This window comes from Marmota flaviventris, chromosome 12 (assembly GCF_047511675.1).
Source record: "Marmota flaviventris isolate mMarFla1 chromosome 12, mMarFla1.hap1, whole genome shotgun sequence".
NCBI lineage: Eukaryota > Metazoa > Chordata > Mammalia > Rodentia > Sciuridae > Marmota > Marmota flaviventris.
Genome location: NC_092509.1, coordinates 69601080 through 69615179, shown reverse-complemented (window position 1 = coordinate 69615179; position 14100 = coordinate 69601080). Strand labels below are relative to the sequence as shown.

The window sequence follows — 14100 nt, the reverse complement described above, 5'->3', positions numbered from 1 at the left end:
AATCTTACATGACAGTCTAGCATGGGTGTGAGCTGGCCAAGATGCAGGGCCAGCTGGGTCAATGACTTCTGAAGACACAGGGGTGCAGTGAAATCCTGCCCATTTATGCTTTGCCACAGCCCCCACAAGGGTGTGTCGGCCAACTATAATGGATGTGGCTTTGGAGGAGATGAACAGGAGAGGGAAACAAGACCCATGAGCTATGAAACAACGCGGGGAAGATGACCACCCCAGAAAGAGGAACTGTACTGTGCTCCTAAATTCCAACAACTTGGAGAAAGGAGAGACAATATTCATCTTTATTGTTATCCCAATTCTAGAGGAAATGATCCTGCAGAAACCTACTAGCTGCCAAAGCAGATGAGAAGTGACTCCTGAGGCTGGCCTTTCAGCTGGTGGCCTTTCTGCTTACTGCTCCAGGACGAAGAGTCAGGTGCCTACAGGTTGCCACCCTGAGCCAGGCTGCGGAGGCCACGACTGGCCCTGGAGCTCCTGGCCACAGGTGACCCTGCACACAGACGCAGAGGGAACCTCTTCCCCCAGGTGTGGAAATGATCAAGGCTCCTCGCTCAGCAGAGGAGGAGCGTCCTCGGGCTTCATCGCGGTAGACAGCTGGCCACAGGGTCCGGCCGAGGCACCTGCACAAAGTTCATGGGGCAGAGCAGCAGCGGGCACATCTTCTCGTGCTCCTTCAGCGCCTCGCTCAGGTGCCGTAGCTCCTCAGTCAGCTTCCCGATCTCCTTCCGCAGCATGGTGTTTTCCTGCTCCAGGCACTCGTACTCCTGTCGAGGAAAGGCAATAGGCATCTGGGTTCTGAGACTGCAGTCCCTTCCTCCGTCCTCCCAGCAGCTCTAAAGCGCACCGCGAAGCTCACCTCCTGCCGGAGAAAGCCTTATCCTGGACCCCTGTCCCCTCCACCGCTCACGTTTATTGGCTTACGGTTTGTTGGCTTATGTTCTCTTCTCCTCCCACTAGGATGAAAGGATCACGAGGACAGAGCTTTGTTTTGTTTTTTTTTCAAGCAACTCTAGTGAGGAATAATTCATTTAATCAATCAATTAACTATATATTTTTTTTATTTCATGTTTTTGAGAGAGGGGTTTCACTATGCTGCCAGGGCTGGAGTGCAGGGCTGTTCCAGCATCCCACTACTGCTCGGTTAAAGAGATCTGGCTTGCTCTGCTCCTGACCCGCAGGGGTTCTCCCCTTCTTAGGCAACCTGGTGATTCCTCTGCAGAACTTGGTGCTGATGCCAGTAGTGAACTCCTGGGCTCAAGTGATCCTCCTGCCTCGGCCTCCTGAATAACTGGAACTATAGGGGGAGCTACTGAGTCCCGCTGAAGAATAATTTACAAAAAATAAAATGCATCTATTTTAAATGTGTATTTCAATGAGTGTTGACAAATGTATATGCCCATGTTGATCAATAACACATTTCCACCACCAGAAAGTTCCCTTAGATCCTTTTGTGTCAGTCCCCTCCAAGGCTGGCTGATCTGCTTTCTGAAGGTCTTTGCTGCATTCGCACTACACCCCCAGCACCTACCCCCAGCACCCAGAATAGACTCAGAAGGTAGCAAATGTTTGCTGATTGCCCAAATCAAAGCATGAATGCATGTGGCTTTGCTCCGGCACTATTCTGTTGTTTCCATCATATCAGAGTTCACAGAGGCTTAGAGCTGCAGGGAATCAAAGAGTACCCTTTGCACAACCCACACAATGTAGAAACCTTCCATAGGTAACTCTAGCCCCCCGAATCTATCTTGGGCTGGGCAGTCCCACCTTCAAAGGATAGCCCTGTCATTTCTGAGCAGCTCTATTAGAAAAAGCTGTTTGTTGTAGCAATCCCAAATCTCTCTCTTCTTCAAACCCACCTATTGGGCTGGGTTCCACCTAATGGAACCACATAGAGTAAATCTAATACTTTTTTTCAACATCGCAGTTCTTGAAATGGTAGGGACAGCCCCACACCACTTCCCCTTAGGTATTCTCTGAGCCCAACTGTCTCAGGTTCTCTGAGTTCCTTGTGGCAGAACTACCAATGCCTCTGCTCTCCTGGACATCATCCCTAACACACCTTCCAAGTTGCCAGAATCTCTGAGAAAACATCACTCCTTGAATGCAGTGCATGATTCTGGGGATCATGCAAAGGGAAAATTCCTGGCAGAGGCCTCCTGTGCACCAGACCTAAGATGCTGGGGATTCTCCACAAACTTGCAGAGAGCTCCGTCAGCATGTGCTGTTTTCTGTCTCTACTTGGGTGATATTCTGGACCTGAAGGGTACAGCTTTACATCTTTCTCCCCTGAATTTCATTCTGTTCATTTGAGCTTCTTTGAGCCAAGCAAAAATCTATTGGAATCATACTTGTTTCATCTCATGGACCACTTTAAGCCGTCCAATAACATGATAAGCAGTTCTTTCTTTTCTTCATCCAAGTCATCAATAAGTTCTCCAACACCCACTCATGGCAGAGCCCTCCAGCATGCTAACAGCAACCATTTCAAGGCTGACAACTGTATTTAAATCTTGCTACAATGTAGTTTTCATTTACATCTAGCTTGATTTGTATGATTAGACTTTGTTGCCCCCAAGCACACCATGCATATACTGAGCTGGGGACTCCCTGTTATTACCCATCACACTCCTTTCTTGATAGTGATCTTTAAGAAAAGTATCACTAAGGAAGTCTTATCTGATAGCCCCTAAAGAAACCTGCAAGTTCTCATCCCTACCCCTTTGCTCATGAGGTTCTCCTCAAGTGGACCACCTTCCTCTTTTTCCCATATAGGCCCACTACCTCCAGGAAGGTTTCTCTAATTGCAGCTTCTATAAAACCTACATCTTTTATTACGAGTTCTATTCAGTTCTTGTATCATCTTCAATCTCTCTTATAGTAAATAAAATCTCTCCCCAAAGATCAGAAATGCTTAACACCTAGGATCTTCTGCTACCCTCTTCTCTACCTCCACTCCATGCACCACAGAGCCAGCATCTAGAAGCTCAGCAACTCCTTAAACCTTATCCTCTATCTTCTCTTGCCCTTTCCTCCCTCCCTCCCCACCGAGTACATGCCTCTCTTTCAGAACCAGGGCCCCAGAGGAGTGGCACACAGAGATCATCTCAGCCATTCCTCCACCTCCTGCCCATTACGGAAAGGTCTGCAGGGTGTTCCAAAATACTGTCCAGGACAGCAGGCTTCATTCTCCCTGCTCCCGAACCAGGCTTCTCAGAGTTAGTTTGGCTTCACTAGCAGAATGGGCCTTCAGTCCCTACCCTTGCCCACCATCCCCAGTTCTTTGTGATCTTTTCTGACCTCTGACTAGCTCTAGACCTGGAGTCAGAATTCAGTCTATAAACTCAGCAACAAGCCCTTCACGGGCAAGGGGAGGGTCTGGATGTAAGCACAGGAATAGAGACTGTGGCATCATGGGAAGCTTGCATGCAAGCAGAGAGATGAAAGAGATTGTGCATGCCCCCCCCCACACACACACACACACTCGCCACACACACACACTCTACTCTGCGACTGGAACTGCCCTTCACCTTCAAGTAAAGTTGATGGTAGATCTGAATGGTTCCAATGAGATAACATTTTAACTAGATTCCAAAGAACAGGTAGTTTTCTTCCTCAGGCAGAACATCTCAAAACTGCCCTTTTACAGTTATTTTTTTTTCTCTCTGAGTTTCTGAGCTTTGTCTCTAGAAGCCACAAGAAGCCCTGAGGCCTAACACCTTCCTGAGGTACCACTACTACGTTCCCCAAACCTCTGCTCGGAAAGTCTTCAGAGCTAGCTGCCTGTCACAAGTCACCAAGCAGGCCCCTCGTCTGCCTTCTCCACAGGGACTTTCTCTTCTGGGATTTAGGTTTTACTCATAAATCTGCTGAGGGACTTTTACTGAGCTGAAGGAATAAGAAGGAGAGAAGCAGTGAAAATCTTCAGGTGAGACCAGTTCTATACAAATGAAGAGGAGCTGAGAAGGGGAGGAAGAAGGGGCCAGAGAAGACTGAACGGAAAGAAAAGGGAAAGAATGAAACCCGCTTCAGACAAAGAAGAGATGACTAGATTTAACATAAATAAGGAATGAGAAGGAAACATTAAACTCGTGTGATTTCCAAAGAGATGATCCGTCTAGCTTGAATCCTGGTGAGCTGTGAACCTGTTGCAGGAGGGAGGTTTCAGGTCACTGTGCTGCCACCCTGGGAATTTGCCAGGTCATAGCCTCAGAGCAGAGACCTAAAATTAGAGGCAGTGAAATCACTGCAAATCCCAGTTCTGCCTCAGAAATTAAGCTGCCTAAGGCAGTGGTTCTCAGTTGGGGCAATTTTGGCAGTCCCCAGTTGAAGACATCTGAGAAAATTTGCTGATGTCTGCAGACAGTTTTGTTTTTTCACAGATAGGGGAGGGAGGTGATATGCATCCAGTGGGTTGAGGCAGATGTTGCTTGGTGTCCTACGGTGCACAGGACAGCCCCCCAAACAAGAAATTGTCTATCTCCAAATGTCAACAGTATTGAGGCTGAAAAAAAACTAAAAGAGGTCGAGTGGGGAACTGTCTGGGGGTTGCCAGGGTTCAGTCTTCTAAGGAAGAAGACGGAATTGAGATTGGTAGAGAAGCTGATATGAGTACCAAGGACCAAAGACGATAATTCTGGTGTGAAAGAAAGGAGGGGTAGGAAAAGACCACCAGGAGGACACAGCCAAACACAAACCCAATTTTCATAAGTGAGCCAACTGAAGCTCTGCGAGGCACAGTGACATGTCCAAGGTCACATAGACTTGGGATCTGATGCCTATGTCCAGGTCAACTGCAACTCTCAGGCAGCATCAGCAATTTTGCTCTTGGATGGCAGCGCCTGGGCCTGAATTCCCCTGTGGTGGTTACCAGAAGTAAGAGGCCATGAGATTTCAGGACTTTACAATTTACCCCTTCCCAAGCCTTAAGCTGATGCACTTCCCAGCAGATGCTGTGTCATCAGCAAGGACTGTACAAATTAGTGTCATAATCAGTTTCTGAACCAACTGGGTACTGACATGAAACATTCTCTTAAAACATGCAATGTCTGAAAGAACCATGGCAACACATACCACAACGGTATTGCCCAAGTACTTTGTCAGTTTTGTGACATTTAGGGCTCTTGGGGATGGCATTGCTGCCTTCCTTTTCTGACTCAAAATTCTTTCTCAGTCTGACATGTTTGGGTGCCTGGTCAAACCAATCTGACCCATTTCTGAGCCAACTTCCAGCTCCTCTCAGAGAGCCTGGCCCATCACTTGGGTGCCACTTGTGAATGTGGATTCCGGTGTGCGCCAGATGTTCAGAGATGGATGGAGGTCAAAAGCCCACGAGAGGCGTAAGTGCAGTGAAGGGATGATTTGAAAACGGTGAACAGGGAGGGTCACAGACACCTGCTGGGAACTGCTTCTCATTGCCACCGTCCAATTGCCAGCAACTGACCCATGGCCTGGGGGACACTCTGAGAAGTGAGCCCAGCTCTTCTCTCCCCGGGCTCCCCTGGCCTATCTCACTTTGATAGAATCATCTGTCTTTCAAGATGGAGAACTGGAAGCAGAGGGAAATGGCCAAGAAACTCAAAACAGTGGAAGCCAAAGGAATGTTTTCAGGTTGCTAGAGGTGACAGGGGCTCAAAAATAACTGGGTGTGTGAGTAAGGTGAACAGAAGAGAAAAGTGGGAATTTTAAACAAAGCAGGCTCTGATCATTACCCGTGGAGGTATTCGAGAAAGGCAAGTGAAGAGTCTGAGCTACTTTGACATTAGGAATTCCACACAGTGCTGGGATAGGGGAGCCAATGAGGAAAGTCCTTTTGCAGGACTACTATCTTTAGCAGGGACCAAGCAGCTTCCTGAGTCCCTGAAAACCTCCTAGTGATCTGGTGGGTTTTGCTCTCAGTGACTCCTTCCTGGATGTGACCTGGGAGCCCCAGGTGTCTCCAGGGGCTTTCTGCTGTGACCCATATAAGTGTGCTAAGTGTTCTGCCCTCAGGCCACTGGAGCGTAGTAATTCTTTACCACATTCTTTCTACAGTCATCTTCACCTCTAGTATGTAGATTTAGTCATTTAACGTCCTACCACTAAACTGCTGGCCATACAGAAAAGGGATTCCTGTAATCATGAAGCCTTCCTGGTAGGAGGCCGGAAATCCACAGGGAAGGAATTATTCATGAGGAACCTTTTGGTCCAGAGGTGATGTTCCTCTCATTCTGCAAAAAGTTTGGGATGCATTTTTACTTTCCTAAGCCATTTGCTTACCCCCTGATACCTTCTTTGTGTGTAGCTACTGAGGTAAGGTGAGGGGTAGTTTTGGGGTCTGTATATAGAGAGAGCCAGTGTCCTGACTTTGACACTGTGTTTCTCAACAGGGCTGCCTTGCTGAGGTGATCTGCCGGTGGTGTATATTCTGACGTATGCCTCAGGCCACACTGAGGAAAAGGAGAAGGGGGTGTTCTTTCCTGTAGGGACTGGGCTCCAGATCAAGCCACACCAGTTATGGAAAGGACAGAAGCAAAACTGTCAGGCAACCAGAGCCTATGGGTAAGTGGACAGGAAGGGGCCCCATGGAAGGCCTCATGGTTCAAGAGGGACCAGAAAATAGCAGCTCAACTCACAATAGCTAAACTATGGAATCAACCTAGGTGTCCTTCAGTAGATGAATGGATAAAGAAAATGTGGTATATATACTCAATGGAATACTATTCATCTTTAAAGAAGAATGAAAATTATGGTATTTGCCAGTAAATGGATGGAGTTGGAAAATATCATGCTAAGCAAAATAAGCCAATACCAAAAAACCAAAGGCCAAATGTCTTCTCTAATATGAAGATGCTAATTCACAATGGGGTGGCACTAGAAAAGAATAGAGTTACCTTAGATTAGGTAGAGGGAAGTGATGGGAGGGGATGTGGGGACAGAAAGGATTGTAGAATAAAACAGACATTATTACTTTATGTGTAAATATGAATGCATGACCATTATGCTTCTGCAACACGTACACTCAGAAAAATGAGAAATTATATCCCATGTATGTATGATATATCAAAGTGCATAAATGCATTCTCCTGTCCTGTGTAACTAATTAAAACAAATAAGAAAATTAAATTAAAGAAAGAAAAAAGAGGGACTATAAAGGGGTAAATGTGGTTCCCAGGCACCTGGTTCACTTAATTATCAAATCCAACAATGTTAGAGATTGAGAGAGAACCCATGCTTCATCTGGGGGTCTTTTTTGACAATGCAATAGAGCCAAATGAATATTCTTCTTTCTTTTTTTCAGTGCTGGAGATGGAACCCGGGTCTCTCAAATGCTAGGCAAGTGTCCTACCACTGAGCTACATCTCCAGCCAATAAGCTTTATGAATATTCATTCTACTTTCTGTGGTAGATGGAATAATGGCCCCTCAAAGATGTCCATATCTGGATCTCTGGAACCTGTGTCTGTATCGCCTCACATAGCAGAGGGGACTTTGCAGACGCAGTTAAGCCGAGTAAAGTGAGAGATTGTCCTGGATTACCTAGGCAGGTATAATGTGATCATGAGGGTCCTTGTGTGTGAAAGAGGAGTTAGGAGAATGAGCAGGAGATGTGATGATGGAGCCAGTATCAGAGTAACAGCACGGAGAAGACTTGACTGGCCATTGCTGTGTTTGAAGATGGAAGGGGATCACAACCTGAGGAACATGGAAGCCTCTAGAAGGTGGAAAAAGCAAGGAAACAGATCTTCACCAGAGCTTCCTGAAAGAATGCAGCCCTGATGACACCTTGATTTTAGCCCAGGGACACGCATCTCAAAAGGTCCAACTACCAACACTCTAAAATAGTAAATTTGTTGTTTTATGTCACCACATTTTTAAGAATTTGTTACAGCAGTTTAAAAAAAAAAAGAAAAAGAAAAAATTAACATGCTTTCTGTGGGAAATCTTGCACTTCCCAAGGACAGGAATGAGATCTTCTTCTTTTTGTGACCCAAAAGTCTTGCCCACAGGAGTGCTTAATAAATATTTGTAGAATGGATCTACTTGACCTACTCCATGAAAGATCTTGTTCAAGACACTTAGCCACCACTGTATACATAATCACTCAGGACTTACAATTGATAATACACCTGACTTGGACTAGAAACTTCTCAAGGGCTCTTGTTGTCCAGCTGTTCAGACCAGTATACATGGTCTGAATGAAGGGCCATGAACTAACTGTGAGCCACAAGCCCCCTCTGGGGGATATTTGGTAACACAAAGCTAGAACCACAATTGCCTCAGGAGCAAGGGGGAAGGAAGAAAGGAGGCAAAGGGTATTGCAATTCTTCTGTAAAAATTTTACAGAATAAAGGATGGAAAGGCCTTCCCTGACTCTAGTCTGGACACTCTAGTCTCTTTATAGGGCCAACTATCCTACTCAGGAAAGAATCTGACATCTATAACTTTGCCACACTGTAAATTTACATTGGTGTGTCATGTCTCTCTGGGGTATGTGCATTCAGAATTTGTTCTCTGTGCACTGCTAGAAGACTTTTTTCAGAAATTTTCTTCTTCTCAATTATACATGAGTGTCTGTGCTGTCAATGTTCCAGAATGTTCTTGCTGAATCAATCTATGATGAGAAAGCATGGCAGGAAACAGTGAAACTAAAATCTTTAATTAAGCACATCTACTCCATGCAGAGACTGCCAGGAAATTCCTTGGATAGATCTCAAGTGCTTTTGAGGTCAGTTCCTGGTATGCACAGTTGCCATTCCCAGCCATGGGATTCCATGGGTTTATGCTTAAGGATTGAGGAAAATGAAATAGTTGAAGATAAATCCCAGTCTGGGGTCTGCATGTGCCCACTGAAAAGTCATGTATTGGAAACTTGGTCCTATATGCAGTAGTGTTAGGAAGTAAGACTTTTGGGAAGTGATAGTATCATGAAGGTTTTGCTTCTGTGAAAAGATTAATCTATTAATGGGTTATCATGAGAATGGCTTTTTATAAAACAAATTCTTTTGGTTTGTTTGCCCTGACATCATGTGATACCCTCTGCCATGTTTTAATGCAGCAAGAAGGCCCTCACTAGATGCAAAGCCAATGATGGCATCTTGATTTTTGAACATCCCAGACTCTAGAACTTGAGCCAAATAAACTATTCTTTATAAATTACCCAACCTGTGGCAGTCAGTTATAGCAACAGAAAACAGACTCAGACACCAGGCTTCTGATATGAGTGATAAGAAATGTGGCTGGTTTACTATAATGTGAAGATCCTGTGAAGACAGTCTCAGAGTGAACAGACTTGGCACTCCATTATGAATGTGGTTCATCCCAGGAGCCTGCAGCAGACCCATCTGGAGATGTCTAAGCAAATGGTGTGGTTTGGGTCTAGGGCATTTATTAATGTTTGAAGCTGATGTTCTGAAGAACAGATTAGTAGATAAATAAATAAATCTTCCAGTGTGAGATTAAGAAACAGCAGAGTCTGAAGCCCTGATCAATACCATCATTTAAGAAAACAAAGATAGAAAAGTTAACAAAGAAATTTAAAAAAAAAAAAGATGAAGAGGATCATGATAACTAGGAAATGCAGTCTTTTAGAGGCAAGAGGAGAAAGCTTCAAGAAGGAATGAGTGAAAGGTATCAAAAGTTTCAGCAAGATCAAGGAGGATAAAAACAGGATGAAGCTCCTGTTGGCCTCCAGGACAGCAACTTCTGCAGGGGTATATGTGTCTACATGCATTAGGTAGAGGAAGGAGAAGCAGGAATGAAATTATAGAAGAGGAATCAATAGAAACCAAAGGCACAGAGACAGCAAGCATAAGCTATTCTTTTTTTTTTTTTCTTCAGTACTGTAGATGGTACCCAGGAACTTGCATGTGTGTGAGGTAGGCACTCTACCCACTCTACCACTGATCTACACCCACAGCTAAAAGTGGATACTGTTTTTAAGAAGAAGAGGTGTGTTTGGTGCGGTGGCATACACCTGTAATCCCAGCAGCTCAGGAGACTGAGACAGCAAGATTGCAAGTTCAAAGCCAGCCTCAGCAAAAGTGAGGCACTGAGCAACTCAGTGAGACCCTGTCTCTAAATGAAATACAAAATAGGGCTGGGATGTGGCTCAGTGGTTGAGTGCCCCTGGTTCAATCCCCAGTACCAAAAAAACAAACCAAAAACAACAACAAAAACAAACAAACAAACAAAAAAAAAACAGACAAGTGAAGGAAGAAAAGAAATGGAGCAAGAACTTGAAAGACAATCAGAATCAAGAAGGGGAATTTTGGGGGGCTGGGGTTGTGGCTCAGTGGTAGAGCGCTTGCCTAGCATGTTAGAGGCCCTGGGTTCAATCCTCAGCATCATTTAAAAAAAAAAAAAAAGGCCCTTTGTCTTGTTTTATAATGCAAGAAACTTAAATGTGAGAGGCACCCCGTGGACTGGGGAGAGATGAAGAGGTCCACAAGCAAAGAATCAGAACACTGGGCTGGAAAGACCCAGCAGAATCAGATGTGTGCAGAATTTAGTAACGACAAGGACATTGTTATGGGCAGAGCGTGGCTCCTCCTCATGGCTCTCATGTGGTTCTGCCCCACCACACAGTCTCACCTCGTGGAGTTTGTCAGCCTTCTGGGTCTGCTTCTTCCGACTTCTCTGAGCAGCAACTCGGTTTTTTTCTCTCCTTCGGACCTTCCTGTCATCATCCTCAGGACTCTGGGGGATGACATTTGGGGAGGTGTGATGTCGATGCCCTTGCCTTGCCTTTGTCTGCCCTCTTTCTTCTCTCTGAACGTCACTCACCGAGCGCCAGCATTTCCTTTATTACTGATGTTGCTCCATCAGCGGGCTAATGGTAGCTTCTTAAGGGGCACTCACTGCATGCTGGGCCTCTGCTTAGCTGTTAGTCCCCAAGACTGCCCTGAGAAATGTGTACTGTGGCTATCATTTAAAAGATGAGCAATAAGAGGGCTGGAGGTGCTAAGTGTGGTGGTGCACACCTGAAATTCCCACCTGGGAGGCTGAAGTAGGATGATTACAAGTTCAAGGCCAGCCTGGGCAATTTAGCAAGATCCTGTCTCAAAATAACATTTGCAAAAGGTTAGGAATACAGGTCAGCGTGCTTGCTATCATGAGTGAGGCCCCGGGTTCAATCCTCAGTACTAGGGTAGGGGAAGGTAAGGGCTGCAGCTGAAGCTGTAGCTCAGTAATAAAGGGCTTGCCTAGCATGTGTGAGGCCCTAGATTCTATAAAAGAAAGATGAGGAATAAGAAACTCAGATAGGTTAAGGAACTTGCTCCAGGTATCACAGCTAGTATGGGGGTAAGTGGGAAGTGGAACTCAGGTCTGTTAGTCTTCAAACCAACGTTCACAAACCTCTATCCCACAAAGGCGTAGGCCTGGAAGAGTTGTGGTGTAAGTGTTGCTCATCTGAGCCTGGGAAAACTGGAGGCCATCTGCTCTCTGGAACTTGCTGTGTGTCAGCTCTTACACCATCACACTAGCAGGTACTTTTGATACTATGGGCAAATCATGGTTACACACTTGTAACTGATTGCAACTATATAACTCTACCAATGCACACCCCTAACAATGTGCTCATTTGAACAATGCCTGACTGATATTTTGCTTTGGAGGTCAGAGTAAATAAAAAATCCAATCCATGATATGTCCTGAAAGCCTTGCTATCAATGAGATTCAGCCAAATGGAGTCAATCCTTCAAGAGATACTGTGAAACAGGCAGGCAGAATAACACACTTACCATGGTAAAGACACTTCACTCATTATAGGAAACACGAAAAAGAACAGCAATATTTGCTTTCCAGAACCCCATGATAAGATACCAAGGGAGAAAAAAAAATATTACCCTTAAGGGTTTTAAAAAACAAGAGGTGAATGGGGTACAGATCAAAGAAAGCTCCTCAATTATTACTATTAATGAAAGCAAATATCAAAAACACCTAATAATGATATTTTCAGTTATCATTTTATTTAGTCTTATATTCTGAATAAGAAAGACACACCATCTCTCCAATTACTGAAGGTAAGAATTTCCAACATATGCAAAAATAAAAGGAGAAGAATAAACAACATACATAACAAATAGAAGTGGCCTGGAGACAATGCTGCAGGGTACAGAGATGGTGTAAAAATGTAGTACATATCCTGAACATCACAGGGCAGGGACATGTGGTGTAGAATATGGAACTTTAGCATAAACTTTACAATCTCACTGATCCTAATTTTGTATTATCAATAAGACCTTGGGTAAATGGTTTAAATTTTCTGAATTTCCAATTTTCTCATTAAGTGTGATACATTCATTCTTTCAATAAATATAACTGAGCATCTACCATGTGCCAGGCATTCTCCTAGGCACTAGAAATACAAGCCCAGAACAACGGGTCATTGACCTCTGCTGCTTTCTGCCAAAAGGCCTGAGGTTTGGGGCTAGTGTACCATGCAATTAGACTTTGTCCTAAAACTCCCTATACACAGTATGCTCTCCAGCAGTTACTAGTCTTTGTTGAGGTTACTATTTTTAACTGAATCTCTGACAGTACTTGTCACTAAATCATGTCTTTCTATTCTCCATAATAAAAAAGGCATAGGACACACAGGATTGACATGCATCCTGCCCTCTGGGAGCTAACCCTCTAAACTGGTAACCCTCACCTATCATATGTGGTCACACCTGCCAACCTGACAGGAACATTTAATTAAGGCAGAAAGGTTTGCAAAGTCAAGAAGTATTTATATATTAATGATATCTCATTTAGACCTCATAAAAACTCTGAGATGTTGTTATATTTTTATAGGTGGGTTAACTGTGGCTTGGAATCATCAAATTATCAAGATTATTGAGCCTGCGTGGCCAAGGTGAGACCCAAACTCAGATCTCTGTGACATTCTAGTGTCACTGGATGACACTATGTGCTTGGGAGGGGGCAGCCATAAGAATAAAAGACTCAATCCTGATCCTAAAGCAGCTGGGTGCAATGCCTCCTAATGGCCATCTCGGCGGGAAACATGATTTCAGTTTCCTGTCTGGCGCAGTTGTAAAAGTTGCTGGGGACAACGCAGAGGACTGACTGGATGGACGTAAGGGGTTTTCACCAGCACTGGGGTGAAATCTGCTCTCTGAGGGGTCCTTATCGAATACTGCTAGCTGAACCATTCTGTTCCCCATATGGGCGGCAACAAGGAGGTTGGATGTGGGGACGTGGGGACGAACCGCAAATTCAGTCTTTGGACCGAATTCCCCCACCTGGCGCTCTAGCTCACTCCTGGAGCGGCGGGTAAGAGCCAAGCACGTGAAAAGTAGAGTGGGAGCTGATCGCCCCGCAGGACCCGGGCTGCGCCGGACGCCCCACGTGCGGGTGAGCGCAGGTTGCCGGGCCCATTTAGGTATAGGCGCCCTCAGGTCTTCACGGTCGGAGGCACTGAAGCTATCCTAGGCGGCGCGGACACCGAGCTTGAGCTGGGCGACCGGACACATCGGGGGCCCCTGAGTCCTCCCCCACCTCCCGCCCCACTCTCGGTCGTCCGGTGCTAGGGGATGCGCCCTACACCCCCGCACCTTAGCGGTCACCACCCGGAAACTCCAGCACCCACCTCCTGCTTCCCCGCGGCGTCCCTCGCCCCTAGCCCAGCTAGGCATCAGTGCCCTCGCGTCCCTGAGGTCCTCCCTGCGCGCCTCGTCCACTACCTGCGGCTGCGGCTGATTCCCAGGCGCCGCGACGCTCCTCTGCAGGACGCTACTGTCGGTCAGGAGCCCTTGCGACATGCCGGGCGCTCCTCTGCTCCGCCCCGCCCCGCCGAGCAGCCTGGCGGAGCAGCGGCCGCCCGCCCCGCCCGCGGCGCCCTGCACGCGGGGCACTGCCTACCGGTGCTCTCGCGCTCTCGGCATCCTCGCGCCCCGGCACCTGCCGGCCGTCGGCCCTCCGCCCCGCCCCCTCGACTTCCCGCTCTCCCGGCTCCACCGAGCACTGCGCGCTCGCGAGGCCACCCCACCCCTCCCCCAGGCCCAGCACGCTGTCCTTCCCGTCCCCAAGTCCGCCCCGCCCCCTCTGTCTCCCACCCCCGCCTGATTTCCTCCTCTCCCCGCCCAGTTGTTGCACCTCG

At 46.5% G+C, this 14100-nt stretch overlaps 1 protein-coding gene across 1 annotated transcript; it reads right to left on the bottom strand.

Annotated features, from left to right (window-relative positions):
• Positions 1-276: 276 nt before the first annotated feature.
• Positions 277-13833, bottom strand: Batf3 (basic leucine zipper ATF-like transcription factor 3). Its single transcript, XM_027934861.2, has 3 exons — positions 13685-13833; positions 10587-10691; positions 277-782 (listed from the first exon to the last, which is right to left on the bottom strand). The coding sequence occupies exons 1-3, from the start codon at positions 13760-13762 to the stop codon at positions 597-599; spliced, it is 369 nt and encodes a 122-aa protein (XP_027790662.1). The 5' UTR covers positions 13763-13833; the 3' UTR covers positions 277-596.
• Between the last annotated feature and the right edge of the window lie 267 nt (positions 13834-14100).

What these genes read in the sequence shown, in the direction of transcription:
- Batf3 (XM_027934861.2), bottom strand. Translation starts at nt 13,762, where the DNA reads ATGTCGCAAGGGCTCCTGACCGACAGTAGCGTCCTGCAGAGGAGCGTC. An exon ending in GGAATCAGCCGCAGCCGCAG is followed by an intron (nt 10,692 to 13,684) that starts GTAGTGGACGAG and finishes GTCATCCCCCAG; the next exon opens with AGTCCTGAGGATGATGACAG. An exon ending in AGGCTGACAAACTCCACGAG is followed by an intron (nt 783 to 10,586) that starts GTGAGACTGTGT and finishes TTTCCTCGACAG; the next exon opens with GAGTACGAGTGCCTGGAGCA.